Source organism: Equus przewalskii, chromosome 13 (assembly GCF_037783145.1).
Source record: "Equus przewalskii isolate Varuska chromosome 13, EquPr2, whole genome shotgun sequence".
Classification (NCBI taxonomy): domain Eukaryota; kingdom Metazoa; phylum Chordata; class Mammalia; order Perissodactyla; family Equidae; genus Equus; species Equus przewalskii.
Window position 1 is genome coordinate 84,678,983 of NC_091843.1, and position 19,017 is coordinate 84,697,999.

At 47.8% G+C, this 19,017-nt stretch overlaps 1 protein-coding gene and 2 long non-coding RNA genes across 4 annotated transcripts in view; 2 read left to right on the plus strand and 1 right to left on the minus strand.

Annotated features, from left to right (window-relative positions):
* Positions 1 to 2,574: 2,574 nt before the first annotated feature.
* Positions 2,575 to 15,983, plus strand: LOC139075354 (uncharacterized). The gene is made up of 4 exons (XR_011525702.1): positions 2,575 to 2,724; positions 13,786 to 13,907; positions 14,402 to 14,572; positions 14,856 to 15,983. It is a non-coding gene; the product is annotated as an uncharacterized lncRNA (long non-coding RNA).
* A 24-nt stretch (positions 15,984 to 16,007) lies between these two features.
* THBS4 (thrombospondin 4) overlaps positions 16,008 to 19,017 on the minus strand; it is a 42,763-nt gene continuing 39,753 nt past the window's right edge. The window contains exons 20-22 of the mRNA XM_070571539.1: positions 18,788 to 18,960; positions 16,722 to 16,861; positions 16,008 to 16,223 (exon numbers count right to left, since the gene is read on the minus strand). Coding sequence (XP_070427640.1) covers positions 16,162 to 16,223; positions 16,722 to 16,861; positions 18,788 to 18,960 — 375 coding nt within the window. The 3' untranslated portion in view covers positions 16,008 to 16,161. The remainder of the gene's footprint in view (positions 16,224 to 16,721; positions 16,862 to 18,787; positions 18,961 to 19,017) is intronic.
* LOC139075355 (uncharacterized) lies at positions 16,730 to 18,897 on the plus strand. Of its 2 annotated transcripts, XR_011525704.1 has the most exons (4): positions 16,730 to 16,908; positions 17,242 to 17,465; positions 18,065 to 18,146; positions 18,756 to 18,897. It is a non-coding gene; the product is annotated as an uncharacterized lncRNA (long non-coding RNA). The 2 variants fall into 2 exon arrangements; XR_011525703.1 differs by lacking the exon at positions 18,756 to 18,897 and having other exon boundaries at positions 18,065 to 18,201.

The following is a 19,017-nucleotide window of genomic DNA, read 5'->3' on the forward strand; positions in this document are numbered from 1 at the left end:
GGCTGCTTGCTGCCCTCCGAACCAGTGTTCACTGTGGTCTTTATGTGGGTCCCAGCAGATTTCCGCTTTGGTGGGAAAATTTGAGAGCTTGGCTTCAGCCAGTGCTCATGGCTTGGGAGAGTCTCCCCAGGGGCCAGCAGTCTGTTGCCCCCACATTTGGGGCATGCATGGAGGAGGCCTGCCCAACGTGATGTCTTCTGGCCCTGAAGGTATTCCTGCAGTTCCAAATCCCCTGGAAGAACTTCCCTGGGGAATTATTCAGTAATCACAAAGTCAGAACTGCCCAGTGTCCATCTGTGCCTGGGGACCTGCCCCCTCACAATGGCAAATGTCAAGTCTCTCAAGTTTTCCTTCCTCCCTGAGGCCACCTGTTATGGGCTGAATTGTGTCCCCTACAAAGGATAATGTTGGAGTCCTAACCTGCAGTACATCAGAATATGGCCTTATTGGAGACAGGGGCTTTACAGAGGTGATCAAGTTAAAAGGAGGTTATTAGGGTGAGCCCTAATCCAATAGGACTGGTGTCCTTATGAAAAAGGGGAAATTTGGAACCAGAAATACCCAGAAGGAAGACGATATAAAGAGACACAGGGAGCAGATGGCCATCAACAAGCCAGGAGAGAGGCCTGGAACAGATCATTTCCCTCACAGCCCTCAGAAGGAACCTTGGTTTCCAAAACCAATTCTCCAGAACTGTGAGACGATAAACTTCTGACGTTTAAGCCTCCCAGTTCGCAGCACTTTATTAGAGCAGCCCTAGCGAGCTGACGCACCACCTGTGCTAACTCCTCCCCCGCCCGCCTCCCGCCTCTCTCTCCTTCTCTTGTACCCACCCGGCTCACTCTTCATTACACACGGACGTGTGCGAGGCCTTGTGCCATCCCCAAGGGTGTCTTGTCTAATTTACTTATGTGGAAGTCTTGGTTCTCTTCAATGATCATAAGCTTCCTGAGAGTAAGGACCAGGATTATGTTCCTTTTTAAAATTCCGCTGGACCTTGCTCAGTACTGGCCAGAAGATCAATGAAACCGTGTTGATCTGAAGGACTTTCCTCCCTTCCTCTGTGACCATCTGTGACCCCCTCCAGACACATGGGCTACAAGAAGACACCGAAGACCCCACCCCTCAAAGCTCGGGGGACTTTGACGAGGTCCTAGGATCAGGGGGTGAGTGCGTTCCAAATGCAGACTACGTTTCTGCCACGTCGGTGAGACGCGGATCAAAACAAATAAAATTCAGTGATGGAAAAAAAGTTTTTCGCACACCTGAATCTGTGGCTTGAGCTTGGGACCCACTGCAGGAACTTTTATAGAGATTTCATGTCTGATGGAGTTAGAATTAATGTTTCTTAAATACTGACAGCTTCCCTGTCCAGGTCAGCATTTTAAAAGAAAGGAGCAAGTGAGAAAGAGGCAGAAAAGGTGGGGGAGGGTGCTCCAAGGCGGTTTCCACCCAGCCCACAGCCTGTGCCATGGAACCTTCCACGGGCCCAGATGCTCTTTCATAGCTGCTCTCCTGCTGGGGAAGCCCTGGGGGCCTTGTCTGCTGCTGCTTGGGAGGAAGTGTCAGCTGTCTGGGCTCTTGAAACCGCCTGAGCTTCTGCTTTGTGCTGCTTCCCATATGGGAAAGAGCAGGGTTCCTGTTCCACAGCCTGAGAAACCCCACAGGCAGCCCCTGAGTGAGATGTGAGAAGAGAGTGAGGGGTGGAAGGTGGGCGAAGGGGCCAAAAGACACAAAATTCCAGTTATAAAATACATAAGTCACAGCGATGTGATGTCCAGCATGGTGCCTGTAGTTAGTAATACTGAATTGCGTATCTGAAAGTTACTAAGAGAGTGAATCATAAGTTCTCATCACAAGAAAAAAACTTTGTAACTGTGTGTGGTGACAAATGGTAACTAGACAGTGTGGTGATCATTTTGCAATGAATACAATTATCAAATCATTATGTCGTACACCTGAAAAGAATACAATGTTATATGTCAACTAAAAAACTGACCGGGGGAGGTCTGAGGTCCCTCCCGTTTGTGACCAGGGACGCCACGGGCTCTCTGAGCCAAGGTGCGGAGCTCCGTGCTCCTGGGACGTGGCCCTGCGGAGGTTCTCAAGCTCAGTGGGGCATCTGGGTCTCTGGGAGAGGCATGCGGAGTCCTGTGGGGTATGGGGGAGGGGGCTCACTCCGGGGTCAGATGACCTCGGTTCACGCCCTGGCTTTCCTCCTCATTAGCTGGGTGAACTTGCTTCTTGACTTCTCTCATTTGTCAAACGTGGATACGAAGAGCATTTTCTTTTTCGCTTTGCTGTAAGGCTTTAATGCAATAACCTACGTGAAGCATCTGGCATGTAGGATGTACACAAGAAATCTCCCTGATGATGATGCGCAAAACGTCTAGAGGGGAGATTTTGCATTTGGTAGGATGCTAAGATCCTCGTTAGGGTGTTCCATCAGTAGTTGGAGAAGAGTGTTGTTTTCCTACACATCAACATGTGCTCCTGCCTGGTGACATTTATAGTTTTTGGCTGTCCATCATCTAACCCTCACTTCCTAATGGCACCTGTCACTTTCCCTTTCAGGAACCACACACCTGGGTGGAGTCGTGTGTGGGGCCCCAAAGGGCCAAACCCCAGCTCTGTCCTCAATGGGGGTCGGGCACATGCCTTTGGCTTGGCCAATTCAGCTCTCCTGGAAATGGTCTCTGATCCCTCTCTCTGGACTCCTATTAGGTAGGTATCCAGCCTTCTGGATCAGTCATCTTTTCTCTCTGTTGATTTTGTTCCCTCTACTGGATAGTTTCTCTATTTTATCTTCTAGTGTTTCCGTTGAATTTATTATTTTAGCTATCATAATTTTAACTCCTGAGAGCTCTTGTCTGTTTTCTGATTATTCTTTTTTTTCCTGCTTTTTCTCCCCAAATGCCCCCAGTGCATAGTTGCATATTTTAGTTGTGGGTCCTTCTAGCTGTGGCATGTGGGACGCTGCCTCATCGGGCCTAATGAGCGGTGCCATTTCCATACCCAGGATCCAAACCAGGGAAACCCTGGACCGCTGAAGCAGAGTGTGAAAACTTAACCACTCGGCTACGGGGCCAGCCCCTGATTATTTTTTTTTAAAGATTGGCCTGAGCTAACATCTGTTGCCAATCTTTTATTTTTTTTCTTCTCCCCAAAACCCCCCAGTACACAGTTGTATATTCTAGTTGTAGGTCCTTCTTGTTCTGCTGTGTGGGACGCCACCTCAGCATGGCCTGATGAGTAGTGCTAGGTCCACACCTGGGATCTGAGCCAGCAAAACCCTAAGCTGCCAAAGTGGAGCTCGCAAACTTAACTGCTCGGCCATGGGGCCAGCCCCCAGATTATTCTTTTCCCTCCCTAAATATAACATTCTGTTCTTGTTTCGTGGATGCATACCGTCTTAGTCTGTTTGGGTCGCTAGAACAAAATGCCACAGACTGCCCGGCTTACAAACAACAGAAATTGATTGCTTACAGCTCTGGTGGCTGGAAGTCCAGGGTCAAGGCTCTGGCATGGTCCCCTTCTGGGGAGGACCTTCCTGGTTCGTAGCTGATGCCTTCTCTCTGTGTCTTCACTCTGGAGGGTTCTCTCTGGAGCCTTTTTTATAAGAACATTAATCCCGCTGATGAGGGCTCCAGTCTAATGGCCTAATCACCTCCCAAAGGCGCCTCCCTCCTAATACCATCACCTTTGGGGGTTGAGATTTCAACATATGAATCTGGGGGGCCCACAAACATTCAGACTATAGCACGCATCTTTCCTGAAGGGTATTATTTATGTTTTTTTTCTTTTCAGTGTTCCTCTGATCCCTTTAGTCCTCTCTCCCCTCTCTGAGCTGCTTTTACTCTGATAGTTTGCTCTCTCGCCTTTTAGAGTGAGGCACCAAAACACGAATTTGACAGCTCCCTGGGCGTTCCCGCCCGTTGCCCCACAATGAACAGCAATCACGATGCTGCTTTCTCTGTTCCATCTTCTTCTCTGAATACTTATTATGGCACTTTACATTGTTTGACATGTTCCATTACATTAATGACTGTATTTACTTACAATTTCCCAATTGTTGGGCATTAAGTTTTTCCTTTTTTTTCTCTCCTAGAGGTAAGTTTGCTATAAATATCTTTCCACATATGGCTTTTATTGCCATCTGAATCATTGTCTTGGAATAAATTCTGCTTGTGCAATTGTCAGGTCAGAAGCTGGTGGGCACTTTCGTCGCTCTTCTCTGTGTTGCCAGATTTCTTTCTTTCTTTCTTTCTTTTTTTTTTTTGAGGAAGATTAGCCCTGAGCTAATATCTGCCGCCAATCCTCCTCTTTTTGCTGAGGAAGACTGGCCCTGAGCTAACATCCGTGCCCATCTTCCTCTACTTTATATGGGGGACGCCTACCACAGCATGGCTTGCCAAGCGGTGCCATGTCTGCACCCGGGATCCGAACCGGTGAACCCTGGGCCGCCGAGAAGGGGAACGGGTGCGCTTAACGGCTGCGCCACCGGGCTGGTGCCCCAAGCAGATTTCTTTCTAAAGGTGGTGGATTCAGGTCCAATGTCAGCGGCAATAAATGAGTACAACCCTTCAAGCACAGGACTTCCGAGTCTTCCTTGATTGCTCCTAGTTTCAAAAGTACAAAATGGCACTCATTATTGTTCAAATTTGTCTTTCTTTGGTTCCTAGTGAGGTTGGACATTCTTTTGTGTGGAACTGGACAAATTTAGCCTGGAGTGACATAAGGAAGCCTGCCGGATACAGAAAAGCTCCTTAAAGCTCCTTCAAATAGATGCAACAGCCAAATATTCTGTGTTGTTGTGTTGGCAGTGGTTCTTAGCCTGGTGCTGCGGGCTGGTTGGAGGCTCTTCCTGGGGGCTGTTAATTCCTCTGCACGTCCAGCCTGCGCCTCAGGCAGAGAAGGTCTCAGCACCAGAGAACGCTCAGAAACAAGGACTTGCAGGTGCTGGCAGTTTGATGTCCATGAGTGATGAGTGGCGGTATCTGCCACAGTGTTTCTCAGTAGGAACAAAAGTTCCCTTGATGTAAGCAGGGTCAGGTGTGCATTGGGACGCAAGCTGGGTCCCAGTGAGTTCTTTCTGAAGCCTGAGGTTGCCAGGGCCTCTGTATAAAGTTGTTTGGTCTGTGCGCTTCATAAAGGCAGCGGGCCACAGAGGCACAGGGGCTGCTGAAATCTAGCTTCGATTCTGCTCTAGGCACCATATGGGCCAGAGGCACTCCCAGTAGACCGGGCTTTAAACTCTGAGGGAAGATGAACCTGTGGAGTCTGGTGAGGGTGAGAGGCAGGTGTCGAGAAGGAGAGCCGGGGCATCTCAAGTCCCAGGATGTGCCTACTTTCCACTGCTGGGTCTTCACCATCAAAACAGGAAGTGGGGGTGGCCTCCCCGGAGACCCCTGGGCTTTTGTCATGTGTGTCCCGTCAGCGTCTCCCTTTGAGTGCTCTGGAGGAGGACAGCCTTCTGGACCTCCCCTGGCCTGGCCTGGCTGAGGCGGGTCTCACAGCAGAAGGAGAAGCGTGGGCCTGCGGGTCTCCAAACCTGGCCCTAGTCCCGGCTCTGCTCCTAACCGGCTGTGTGACCCTGACAAGTCACAGAGGGGACTGGGCCTCAGTTTCTCCAACTATAAAAAGAGGAGGTTGAAAAAGGAAATCTTAAAAAAAAATTTATTATGATAAAAAATCTGGTGATTCTATGGTTTTAGATACGTAACTTTATAAACACTTGCTCATCCTCAATCTCTTCTGTATTAGGGAGAATTAAATTCAACTGAGAATAACAGAAAAGCCCCAAATAAGCAGACTATAATTTCTCTCTCATTTTCAAAAAGTCCAGATGTAGAAATTTTAGGGCCAGTGTGTTACTCCGTGGTGTCAATTCTGTCCTGTTCTCTGCTATGACACTTGGATTCCCAAAGTTTCCTCCTCAACCTAAGATGGCTTCGGGTGCTCCAGCCACTACATCCATATTCCAGCGTAGGAGGAAGGAGAGGAGGATGAAGAGGAAACATCAACAGTCTTTAAAAGAAGATTCCCAGAAGCTACCACGAATTGTTTGCTTTACATGCGATCGGCCAGAACTTAGTCATATGACCACACTCAGCTGCAAGGAAGTCTGGGAGATATAGTCTTATTCTAGGCATCTACGTTCCAGATAAAACTGTGGGCTCTCTGACTGTGAAAGAAGGGTAGAGCAGATATTGGGAGCCATTGTCCCCACCTTAAATTTCTCCAGGTGCAGGGCTAGCCAAATAAGCCTCTCCCTTTGGCCTCTGCCCCTTGCCGCACAAGCCCAGTATCAGTGACTCCACCTTGCTTCTGCTTCTCTGGCTCTACGGGCAATTTTTGTTTATCAGCCTCAACTTCTACCTCTGGGTCCCAATTTCCCGTTATTTCTTCATTAGGGATGTGGAAAGAGCGTTTCGTTTAGTCTTTTCACTTGTAAGCCCCCAGGTGTCTTTCAGCTGCTGGAGAGAGGTGACCCATATTTCAGGGGTGCCCAAGAGCACGCCCGGGTTCCGTGACTCGGTGAGAGGACTCAGCATATCGTCGAGCTCACAGCGATGGTTTGTGACAGCAAAGGATACGAAGCAGAAGCAGCAAAGGAAAAGGGGCATGGGGCAAAATCTCGAGGGAACCAGGTGCGGAGCCTCCCAGCTTCCTCTCCTGGAGGGTCACATGGGATGTGTTTCATTCTCTCTGCAAGGAGTTGCAACGACCCGTGTGAAATGCCTACCTGGAAGCTCACTGAACACTCAGTGCCCAGGTTTGTCCTGGAGGTTGGACACGTCAGCGCTCTCTGCCCAGCATGTTCCCAAGTTCCAGGCTCCCAGCAGGACGGCAGGTGCTCAGCATAAACCATGTTGCACCGTTGAGGCCCAGCGAGCTCTTACCAGCTCTGGGAGTGGTGGGAGCCTCCGAAATCCAGTTTCTCAGACACCAGCCAAGGGCCAGCTCTGCCAGCGGGCTTTTCAGGGAGAGCAGGGTCAGGCCTGCTGTGTGAACTCTTTCCTGCACAACTGCTGACTCTCTTCTGTAGGCACAGGATCATGGCAGGTTTGGAGCCAGTGACGCGGCTTTGAATCTTGCCTCTGCCATTTGTAAAGTAGGTGTCCTTTGGCAAGTCCCTTTACCATTCTGGGCCTCAGTTTCTCCAGTTACAGAAAGGGAATCCTCTTCTCCTCTCCCCCTCCCCTCCCCCCGCCCCTTGCAGGGTAGTTGTCAGGATTAGGGGTGATGTGTGCAAAGTGTCTGGAAGGCTCTCTAAACGGAGCAATTACTGTTGTTAGTCTTTTTTCCTCCCTGTCTTTGGTCCGATGCCTGGGGCAGGGGCGGTGCCGTACAGCCAAATCAAGGTGGAGTAGGAAAGCGCTGGGTGTCCTGCCCACCTTCTCCATCCTGCTCTCTGTCTGGGGGGCTGGCATGGGTGCTCTCCATCAGTGGCCCCCCTTGCACCTGGCTCTGGTTGGGTTTGAGCAATCGTGTGGGGGAGGTTGAGGTTGGCTGTTAATTTCGTTGGCTTCTCCTGGGGATTTACAGGGTGGCCGTGCTCCTCTCCCCAAGGCTGCAGCTCTGGTGGGCCAGCCCTCACTGCACCCCTACCCTCTGCAGGTGTTAGTGACCACCCTCCCCACTTTCTCTGTCAAGGGTGGCGGGAGGGGTGGGAACAGCTCCCCTCTCTTGTGTGGTTTGGTGGTGCTGGGGAGGAGTGGAGAAGAACGTAGGGAGGGATGCTGCACTCTTTGTCTTTCCATTTCCTGAAACCGCCCCCACTTTCATAACTCGCCCTCAATTAGCCTGTCTGTTTCTTGTGGAACCGGGCTGGGACAAGGCATTAGGACACCTGGGTTAGAGGCCAGGCCTTGCCATCCACTAGCTGTGGGACCAGGACACGTTACTTACCAGGCTGTCAGCCTAGGGGTGGAGTGGACACCCCTCTCTGCACTCCCTGTAGACCTTGCTGAGGGCCTTGGACACGGCAAGTCCAGGGTCCCAGACTCGGTCACCCACAGGGGCCGGGCAGGAGCCGAATGAGCGAAGAGGGGGGCATGGGCATGGGAGGTGCAGGGGACACCGCCCTCTGCAGGATTCCTGTGTAGGAACGCAGATGGGAGGTCAGAGCTTTCGATTTTTTAAGAGAAGCTGGAAATCCAGGCTTTATGTGAACTCTTCCAAGTTTTCCATGTTTGCTCACCTTAACAAAACAAACAAACAAAAACCCAATGACAATAAAAACACGGCGCAGGCCAAACAGTTTTTGACCCAATCAACTTCTGTCCGCCACCTCTCCAGGCCTGGGAAGCTGCCCTCTGCTCCCTGCAAAATTGTGCCTCCTGGTGGCGCATTCAGGACGAGGGGCTTCTTGACCCAGCTGAAAGCTCTCAGGATTAAGTAAGCAGAGGTTCTTCCAATAGACAAGCGCCTTATAGTGGAGAGCAAGCAAGGGAACCAGAGATCAGCTTCAAGGTTCATCCAATTCTAAAATAAAGTCCGCTTTTGCAATTATACTCAGTATTAGAATGAAAATGGCTTTCACTCATACAGAGGCTGGACTAAAGGCGACTGGATGTGTGTCCTTTTTGTGTCCCTCACAGTGCCTGGCACATAGTAATTGCTCAATGGTTGTTTGAAGAATGAATGAGTGTGATGAATGGGTGGACGACTGGCTCTTTGCTTGGATTGCAGAGGAGACTATCATGTGAATTTAGGCTGAGGGACAAGGGAAAAGTCCTCTTAGGCGATTCCTGAAAGACAGCTGAGAGAATGAGACTTCAGTGTTCATTCAGAGCCTAATTCGAAATAATTCAGTTAGGATGTTTTGTGTGAGGTTGTTTTTTTTTTTTTAGTCTGTATGTTTTGGTAAATAAGAGTTCGTAAGCGCAGCGCTAGGCATAGAGTAAGTGTTTAATAAATTGTGGTTGTTATTTTTTACTTTTAATGATCTTTAAGAGTCATCTTTAGCTAAAAAGGAGCTTATTCAGAATAGGGCTATTTTTGGAGAATTGCTGCCCCCTAGGGGACGCTATGGAGAAAGACGAGAATGTGAAGCCTCCCGCTATTGGGCTTGGCGCAGTTGGCTTTTCCAACTGGACAAACATTTCATTGAGGGCCCGAGGGCGGGGTACAGAGGGGAACAGTGCACAATCTTCTTCCTCCAGGAGCTCACAGAAACCACAGGGCTGGAAGGGACTTTCCAGACGTGGGATCTCAGACCGATGTTCCCCCTTAGTTGGACGGCTTTTTTTGTGGACACACACGCTCCCACGGTGACACCCTGTTGTGTTTTATGGTGTATAAATTGGATTTCAGTTAGCAAGTTAAACTCAGGGAGGAGGAGCCTTGTGTGCTAGATCACAGCGTGGATGAAGGATGGAAATGAACCCATCGTTCAGGGTACTTTGAACTGAGGCTGTGACTTCCGGGGGCTCCCCTCCAGAGCAGGGTTGGGACCTGGCTCCACCACCCGCTGGAGCACTCGGCTTGGGGCCATTTGTGGAATTTCTAGGGTGAAGGACATGGTCTGGTCTAAACACAGACGTCTTTTACTTTTAAGAACTAATCCAAACAGTAGGAGCTGAACAACGCAGGTCCAATTTGTAGTGGCTCAAGAAGCTGAGTTGGGGTCCAGCATTGGGGATGTGAGTTGGGAGATAAAGCCAAGGCTGTTTATTTCTATTTTATTTTTTTTCCATTTATGTCATTTAATCACCCTTACTTCTCTCAGTTGATATTCTGCTGAACCAATTTAAACTGCTCACTGGTTTCTTTGACACGTTCGTAACCTTCATTCTATTCTGTTCCTTCTTATAGAAACAACACTTGTGCAGGAGTTTTAGACTAGGGAAGGACCTCCCACACCAAGAGGGCAGAGCAAAAGGAGGGGAGGCCAGCCCACAGGGCTTCCTGCAGCCCCACAGGTGAGGGCCGGGAGAGAAAGCCGAGCCGCCCAGGTTCAGACAGATTTGGGGGCCTCAGCTGTCGTCTTTCAGCCTCAGGGAGAGGGGGGTGGGTGCTGACCATGGTCGTGTCGGGGGAATCTGAGTGGACAGATGCCCAACCCAGCAACACCGTGGGGCTGAGAAGGCATCCTAGAGCCTCAATCCTGGGAGGAGAGTGGAAACCCAGAGAAAGGCTGAAGGAATGTTTCTCTGGAGTCTGGCAGAATGAGCTCTCCAAATAAAAACAAGTTGAAATTTGGGGATTAAAGTTGGTTTTTCTCATAAACCTGGGTTCAAGGCCTGATTCATGTCCACTACACTGCTGAGGAGGTGGGTGATGTGAGGAAAATACTTTTCATTCTTTTACGATAAACTGAGAAACAGGCTGCAGTTACTTCTCAGTCAGGGTCCAGCCAGAAGAGGTGGGCTTTCATTCTGCAGCCTCATTTACCCCACCCCTCCAGAGAAGTGGACCTGTGTAGGCCTCCTTATAAGGTTTAACATAGGGAGCAGGGGAGAGAGAGGTGCTCCCTGCCACATCCCTACTCGGGGCCCCAGGTCGGGGCCAGTGCAGTCGTCGGTCCGTGTGGCTGGCAAACGAGGGGTTTGAGAGCTGCGAGCAGGATTGCCCAGGCCACTCGGCAGTGCTGAGCCAGCTGCTTGGTGACGCCCCAGAGCTTTCCCCATCTGCACAGTGACAGTCCCCACTGTAGAAATGGGCTGTGCTCTAGAACAATTGCCAGCCACTTATTAGGGATTGAGGATGTCTTTCCCCAGGCTCCCTCCAAATAAAATCATCCTGTCAGTGTTGACTGTCCCTGGGCTGGTTTTTGCTGGTTTCGATTTTGCTAATGAGGGCAGCTTTTGTACACAGAAAACACAATTTATGGCTACTTTGGCTTTTAAAATTAGCATTTGATTAATTAAGGATACAAATTCAAAACCTTAAGTTTATAAGTTCAACTTAAAAATCCTATTACTCTACTGCACTCTATAAATACACAAATCTTATTACTCTGTAGCAAAATTTATAATCACTTTTAAGCTCTTGATTAATGCACAGTCCCATTTGCAAACTTTGTTAATTAAATCTCCTTAGGCATTTTAAATTGCATTTGTAAATTTATTAGTCTATAATATATAAAATACCATGCTAATATGTAATATTAAATTTAATATGTTTAAATTTCATTTATAAATTTAATTTTTCTGTCATTTAACAAAAACTACCAAGGTACTTAAGTAACTCTTTTAAATATACAGATTTATAAATATTGAGAATTATAAGTTATCTTAACCACTTCACTGTTATTTATATATTTAGCCAAATTCTCACATACTTTTTAATTTAAAACACAAGCCTAAAATCAAATACTCAAAGATACATTTTTATTTGAAATCACAAGTTGAATTCATTAGATTTTCTAATATGCCAAATTCTCTTAAATATTTCAAGTTCTTTAAATACCACATATTCAATGATAATTCCAAATACCACTCAAAAATATTAGGATGGTGGGTTCAGCATCTCTACGCTGAATTCTAAGTTTTCTCAGGAATGGAAGACATTTACCCACTAAAGAAACTATACTGTCTCAAGACATTTTGGGGTAAACTTCTCAGTGGATTGAGGTTGTTTATTGATCAAGATTTTGTTTATTATAAAGATTTGGGTAGTGATGTAAGATTTGGAGCTGTTCACTGAGGCGATTTTTCTCATGACTCCGAAGGAAAGGTTGAGCCCTCTTTTATAGTCCTGGTATTCTTAGGGACCCCAAGTGTGTGCCCTCCAAACAGGGGCCCCTCAACCCCACGCCCCTAGATTCATATTATAAATGTCCTGGTTCTCAATTGTCCTCACCTCTAGACAAGTTTCTTATTTTGTTGCATTGAGTATATTCTGAGTTATCTTCCTAGTCTGGGCCATAAAAAGTGCTTACAGATATTTAAATAAGAGGTGGCTGGATTCTGCATCTGTCTCATTCTCCTTGACTCTAGAGCCCAGGGCCAAAATTAAGCCAAGGACAATTGCCTGTAATAATTCTGAGATATAGGAATAATGACCTGGGAGGGGAGAAGGAAGAGCCTCCTTTCTCTTTCTTGGGTGGAAACAAAACATACTCCACCCCACTCTGTGCACCTGCCCCCGTGCCCTGGGGCCTCCTCCTGATGCCCCTCGTGCCTCCTCCTGCCCCAAGAACCCGTCACACATCCTGTGGATTCTACCCAGGCAAGTCTTTTCCCCATAGTGCGTGCCTCTTCCTTTTCCCAGTCACACTTCCGGTCCTCTCAGGACCTTGATCTCAGGGAGAAGTCGGAAGGGGAGACTAGGCAGTGCAATGAATTCATCCAAGTTGGTGAGTGAGTGATGGCTTGGACTCCTAGAGGTGTTAACAAGATCCCAATGAGGACCTTACTAACCTGAATGGAACTCTCATAGGAATTTGAGTCACTGTGCTAATGTTGAGTATAAACATTCAAACATCCCAGGGTGGGACCTGTGGGAGAAGGCGCCACACCTGCCAGTCCTTTCCCATAGTGTGTAGCGGCCATCTGGCTGGCCTCTCTCAAGGCCTTCCTGATTTTCACAACTTTTTCCACTTCTCTATTTCTTTTTTTTTAAACTGAATATATTTGACATGTAATATGGTGTAAATTTAAGGTGTACAAGGTGTTAATTTGATACCTTTATGATTGCCGTTGTAGCGATATTTAGCACATCTATCACATTCAATAACTATCCTTTCGTTTTTAGTGGTTGGGGTGATTTTTAGTCTCTTAGTAAGTTTGACAATTGTGCAATACTGTTGTCTATATTCATTATACTGTGCGTTAGATCTCTATGACTTATTTACAACTCATTGCAAGTTTGCACCCTTAAACAACGTCAGTCTTATCCCCCTACTCCCCATCCTCTGGTCACCACCATTTTACTCTCTGCTTTTTATGAATTTGACTTTAGATTCCACATACATGTGATATCACACAGTATTTGTTTTTTTCTGTCTGGTTTATCTCACTTAACAGAATGCACTCAGGGTTCACCCATGTTGTCACAAATGGCAGGATATCCTCCTTTCTCGTGGCTGAATAATATTCCATTGTATACATACACCACATCTTTTTTATCCATTCATCTGTTGATGGGCATTTAGGTTGTTTCCATTTCTTGGCTATTGTGAATAACACTGTAATAAACATGGGAGTGCAGATATCTCTGTAAAATCCTGTTTTCATTTCCTTTGGATAAATACCCAGAAGTGGAATTGCTGGATGATATAGTAGATCTATTTTGAATTTTTTGAGGAGCATCTATATTGTTTTCCGTCGTGGTTGGACCAATTTGCCTTCCTACCAACAGTGCACAAGGGTTCCCTTTTTACCACGTCCTTGCTAGCACCTGTTATCTCTCGTCGTCTTGATAATAGCCATTCTAACAGATGTGAGGTGCTAGCTCATTATGGTTTTGATTTTAATTTCCCTGTTGCTTAGCGATGTTGAGCATCTTTTCATGTGCCTGTTGGCCCTTTTGTTGTCTTCTTTGGAAAAATGTCTATTTAGTTCTTCTGCCTGTTTTTAAATTGGATTGTTTGTTTTTTCCTTGAGTTGTACGAGTTCTCTATATATTTTGGTTATTAACCCTTATTGAGTATATGGTTTGCAAAATTTTTCTCCCATTCCGTGATTTGTCTTTTCATTTTGTTAATCGCGTCTTTTGCCGTGCAGGAGCTTCTGAGTTTGATGTGGTCCCTTTTGCTGTTTGTGTTTTTGGAATCACATCCCAAACACTATTGCCAGGACCAACGTTGAGGGGCTGCTTCCCTACGTTTTCTTCTAGGAATACTTCTTCACTGCTTACACAGGAAGTTTCCTGAAAGTTCCAAGATTTCTACACCAGCCTCCAAGATATTGAGGAGGGATGACTAGGAATAAGACAAGAGTGTACCGAGTTCTGTGTTGGTAGGTGTTTGACAGTCAACTTTCTGGAGCCCTGATTTGTAGTGTTTGCCAATTTCTGAGGTGTAACTACTTCCCCCATGGCCAATTTCAAACTATCAACAGTTTAACAACTTGCTCACAAAATTCCTAAAAATTGAATGGTTGGCTCTCATGATCTGGTACGCACCGGCCCCAGCACACCACTGGATCTACCTGTTCTATCTGTTCTCTGTTTGTATATAATAACTTTTGTCTTCCCGACAATGTAATAAGCTCCCTAAAGGCTGGAGTCATGTTTTAGATCTCCTGTGGGCCATGGTACTAGCATGGTTATGGACACAAAAGTATTGGTTAACTGCTGAAACTTTCCTGCAGATATATTGCTTTCTCGGAGCAACTGCACAGCCAGCAGCAGGGAAATGGCGGGGCCGGGGGGTGGGGGGGTGGGGGGGTGGGGGGGGTGGGGCAGGGCGAGAGGAGGCGTGCTCAGGGAGGCTGCCTCCTCTTTCCCGCAGTCCCGCAGTGTAGGGGAGAAATAGGAGCCACACGATGGTTTTGATAAGGAAACCAGGTTCACTGAAAGTCAGATCAAGATATTATAAGAATTCAGCTGAGATTCACATCCAGATCTGACCAACCAACACACTTTCCTCTGGGACGTCAGTGTATTTCACGTGCAGGCTCTGGTATGTACTTCAGTGATTAGAATGAAACCCCTCAGGAAGAGGCACAGACTGCCTAGTAAAGTGGCCAGGACTCTGGAGAAAGGACATTAAAATAGCTCTAAAGGTAGAACACAACTGTGCCACAGAGCCGGGGGTGGGGGGTGGGGGGGGGGAGGGCCACGTGGGTGAGAGAGAACCTAAGGGCTCAGGAAATAAGCTTTCAGTGAGACACAAAAAGTGAGGAAAAGGGGAAGATTGAGAGATGACGACCTCCAACCCAATAAAACTTGCTTCTCTTTCCCAGGCTTTTTGGAGTTGGGAACGATTTGTAGATGTGGAACCACAGGTGGAAAAAAGCCCATGGCAGCAATATGGCCCAGAAATCCCTGGGCGGCCGCTCCTGAAGCAGGATCCCCCCGGGGAGACAAGGTAGTGTCGTCAGAGGGAACAACGTGTAGACAGGCCTGAGTTCTGTCCACTCACTGAAGACCCGGATGTGGGAGATCGCTCTCCCTGAATTGTGAGCCCACACCCCTGCAGGCTTTCCGTCTCTCACGTTGCTCACACTGTGCCACGGTGCTGTCTGACGACGGAAACTGTGATAAAACTGTGTTCGGAGTGTTTATCCTTTATTTATGATTTAAGATATTTCCAGGAATTATGGAATAGGAGGATATGTTACTACCCAGCAATATTCTTTAAAACAAAATGCTTAGGGAATTTATAAAAATTTGCCTGGATCTTTGCCTTACAAATGGAATGGCAGAAAGGCTAGTGCATCAATTAGGCAAGTTTCCACCCTGTACATAGAGCAACGCTACTGACACCACTGGGGTCAGGGCACGTGTGGTGAGCAGCTTTTGAGTCGTAGGAGGGCTTACGTGATCCATCTGCACTACTGACCTCTAGTTAAGATGCGGTCATCCAACTGACCAGCAAACTTCTACTGATAGCTACTATATGCCAGGTACTATGCGACACAGCGGGGATACTGACTGGAGTAAGACACGGCCCTTTATGCTCAACGAGATGATATCCACTAGGGGGAGCCAAATACATACGTAAGAGTGATAACCAGTGGAAGGTGCTGGGATAGTCTGTGTGGAAGGTGTCGGGGGTGGGGGCGGGTATCAGAAAGAAATGGGCAAATCTGGCCCAGGATTGGTCAGGAAAAGTCTTCAGAGGGAAGGTACCCCTGGCACACGTTTCTGAGGCTCCTTACCCAGAATAAGGAGGCTGCAGAGGTGAGCATGGACAGTTAGGCTTCTGTATGATGCTAACTGCAGTGACCGAAGGTGAGACCTTTGGGCTGGGCCTTCTGAGTCACGCACACGCTCCATCTCACACTGACCTGGTCTGAGGAAAAAGATCCCCCTACGAGTTCAACGTGGCTGCCTAGGAGAACAACACACCATCCGAGCCTGAGCCGCACGTAAGTGATGTCTGAGTACCACGGTTTTTAGAAATTATCTCTTCTTTATTGGCACATTCATATAAAAAGTTTGATATATTTGGGCTGGTAAAAGAAAGCCACAGTGTATATAAAGAAGGAAGTTAAAAAATACATGGCTTTAGTGTTTGGAGAAGCAGTTACGGATTGCTTCCTCAGTTTAATTATCCAGGCGATCGAAATTCTGGGTTTGAAACTCTTGGAAGTCCTCTGGGATGGTGTCTGCAAACAAGAAGAGGCACAGCGGGGGTTAGTGAGGCTGCTGACACCCTGGAGGCCCGTCCCTCTCTTGCTGTGCGGGCATCCTGTAGGGGTCAGTGTCAGCCTGCCCAGCTGGCCCGGGCAGCCACTTTCGACTTCAGGCTGCTCTGCAAATTGTTGGCTTAAAGCCCAGGAGTGCTCATTCACAGGCCTCGAGAAAATTAGCAGGCAGAGCAAATTTTTAGTCTGATTATGTTTGAGCCATATGAAAATAAAGGCTGCCTGTAAATTAAACCTGACTGAATCCTAAACCAAGCAGTTTAATTCCATGGGTCTCGATTTCCTCCTCCATCAAATAGGAAAAGTGAAATCTACCTTTTACTTTGGTGACACAGGGACTATCAGGTTTTAATGTGCATGAGCTTTGGGCTTCTGGGAGGAAAGTGTGCTATAAAAATGAGGTGGCATTATTTGATTAGTTCGAGTAATAATACTTGCAGTAACAAGACTGTACGTTACCATTGCAGCGATACTTGAGGTTGGACCAAATGATGTTTTCTTGGGAGAAGCAGAAGACGCCAAGCCGGCCTCCACGCATGGTGGTGTCGATGGTGACCCCGGAGTCAGCCACCAACTCGGAGCCTTCATAAAATCGTACCCTGCAGACAACACAGCCCGAGCGGGTCTCCGTGAAACTCAAACCGAGGTCAGGGTGAAGTGCTCATCATGAGACCAGGGTCCCACTCCTCAGACACCCGCATCTTTCTCTCCTTCATACTCCATTTGTCACAGACCTGCACTGTGCTCCAGCTGTCCCCCTTTCCTGCTAGATTGGAAGCTCCATGAGGTCAGGGACCGTGTGTCCATGTGCTCTATCTTCTGTCTCTCCAAAGGTGTAACACGATGTTGGGCACAGAGTCAAACTTGATGGGAACTTGCTGGGTCGCAATACGACCCAGGACTAAGAGGCTTTGCGACTTCATTGTCTTGTGAGTTACCTTGTCTAGACACCATGCTGAAAAACGGCTCCTCTCCTTAGGTCTGACTGATATCATTTGTTGGAATCTCAGAGCAGAGATTCTCATCAGGAGTGACAGCGTGCCCTCAGCAAGGCTGTAGAAATTTGTGAGGGTATTTATGACTGTCACTGTGGCATTCAGTGACAGAAGCCAGGGATGCTGATGGCTTACAATATCCTGAAGAGAACAATCAAAACTTTTCCTGCATCCCATACACTTCTGGAATGTTCCTCCAGACACTTGGGTAAGTGAAGAGCCTGTGTACAATTATCCAGGCCTAGAAACTAACTTGTTTTCACTTGTGAACATCAAGTACTTATTGCAGTTTTAATATAAAGTGAATTTTCTAGGGTAAATTGAGAAACTGTTGAGTACTTTGTTGTGTTTGAAAATTAAGAGCTGTCCACCATTATAGAAATTCCCATCACTGTTGGCAAGACCACTGCAGTATTTAAGTCACCAAAACCACAGCCTGTGTTAGAATGTCACCCCCACAGTGATTCCAGGTAACGGCGCAAGTGCCTGTCTCACTCTGTGTTCTGGTGTGGTTCTGCCCAAGCGTTTACAAGATTTTGTTATAAATTATTCTCTTTTCTCTATTATATTCTTAGGGATCAAATTGATTTTCTAAAATTATAGGTGCAGGTAGGTTATTTTCTATGATTTCATTTTGGGACAGAAGAGGGTACATTTCAAAATATTTGTTATAAGAAAGAGGTGTTAGGCTTAATCGGGCTGAGAACATGATTACGTTACTGTGAGACAAACACAGAACATTTGACATAATGTCTCAGAGAAGAGCAAAACATGAACTAGCCCTCGTGATTTCCTTTTCTCCACTAGGCTGCTTTCCTGCCCTGGTCAGCGGAAGGCAATCGGTATACCTTCCCAAATGCGCTACGGAGGCTGGCGTGGGCGCTGATCTGTAAGTCTGAGGAATGAGACGGGAAGCACAATACGTAAGTCTGAACTTCAGAGATGTAGTCCTAAGCCATCCTAACTTCTGGGGATAGTTTTTAGCTTTTGTTCTGAAATAGTTCTCTAGGAAAATAGGCAGATGACACTGGCACACGTGAAGATCAGTTCATGCCGCGTGCATCGTGCCAGGCACTGGGGACCAAGCTAAACTAAGACACAGGCGCTGTCCTCACGGAGTTTACAGTCCAGGAGGGAAGACGGACTGGAAGGGAGTCCCTGCGGTGCAGTGGGGCATATTCGAATAAGTGATCGTTCAGGGCCCAGAGGGATTGCAGGGGCGGTGTGGATGGAGACTCAGCCCCACGTCCCACCCCATACCGGTCAGTGTGTCCACGCTCGGGCATCTCTGAGAGCACAGCAGGAGGGATCACCATTCAAGTGCACCAGGCCCCCAGTGCTGAGACCTCCCCCTGTGAAGGTCCTTCCACCCCCAGTTTGGCCCTCCTGTCCAGTGGTCAGTCTGAGGTCTCAGAAATCCTGGCATGCCCTTGAGGGTCAGGACTGCTCAGGGCAGCAAGGGCTCTGCGGTGCTGAATGAGCGGGCGCTTTGCTTCAGGTGCCAGGTGAGGAGACGGGCCCTCCGCCTACCTGATGTAGCCCACCTGGGGCCGGTGTTGCAGGAACCAGCGGTAGGATACCTTGTCCTTCCAGCCCACGTTCCTGGAGTCCTTCCACAGCAGCCTCACCTGGTCGCTGGTGTCCCCAGTGTGCCACAGGGAGTTGCGGAGATGCTCCCCTGGACCTGTCTGAGACTTCACGGCCTGGACAATGACACAGGCAAGGCTTTAGAACAGAATGCACAGACCATCCACCCTTCC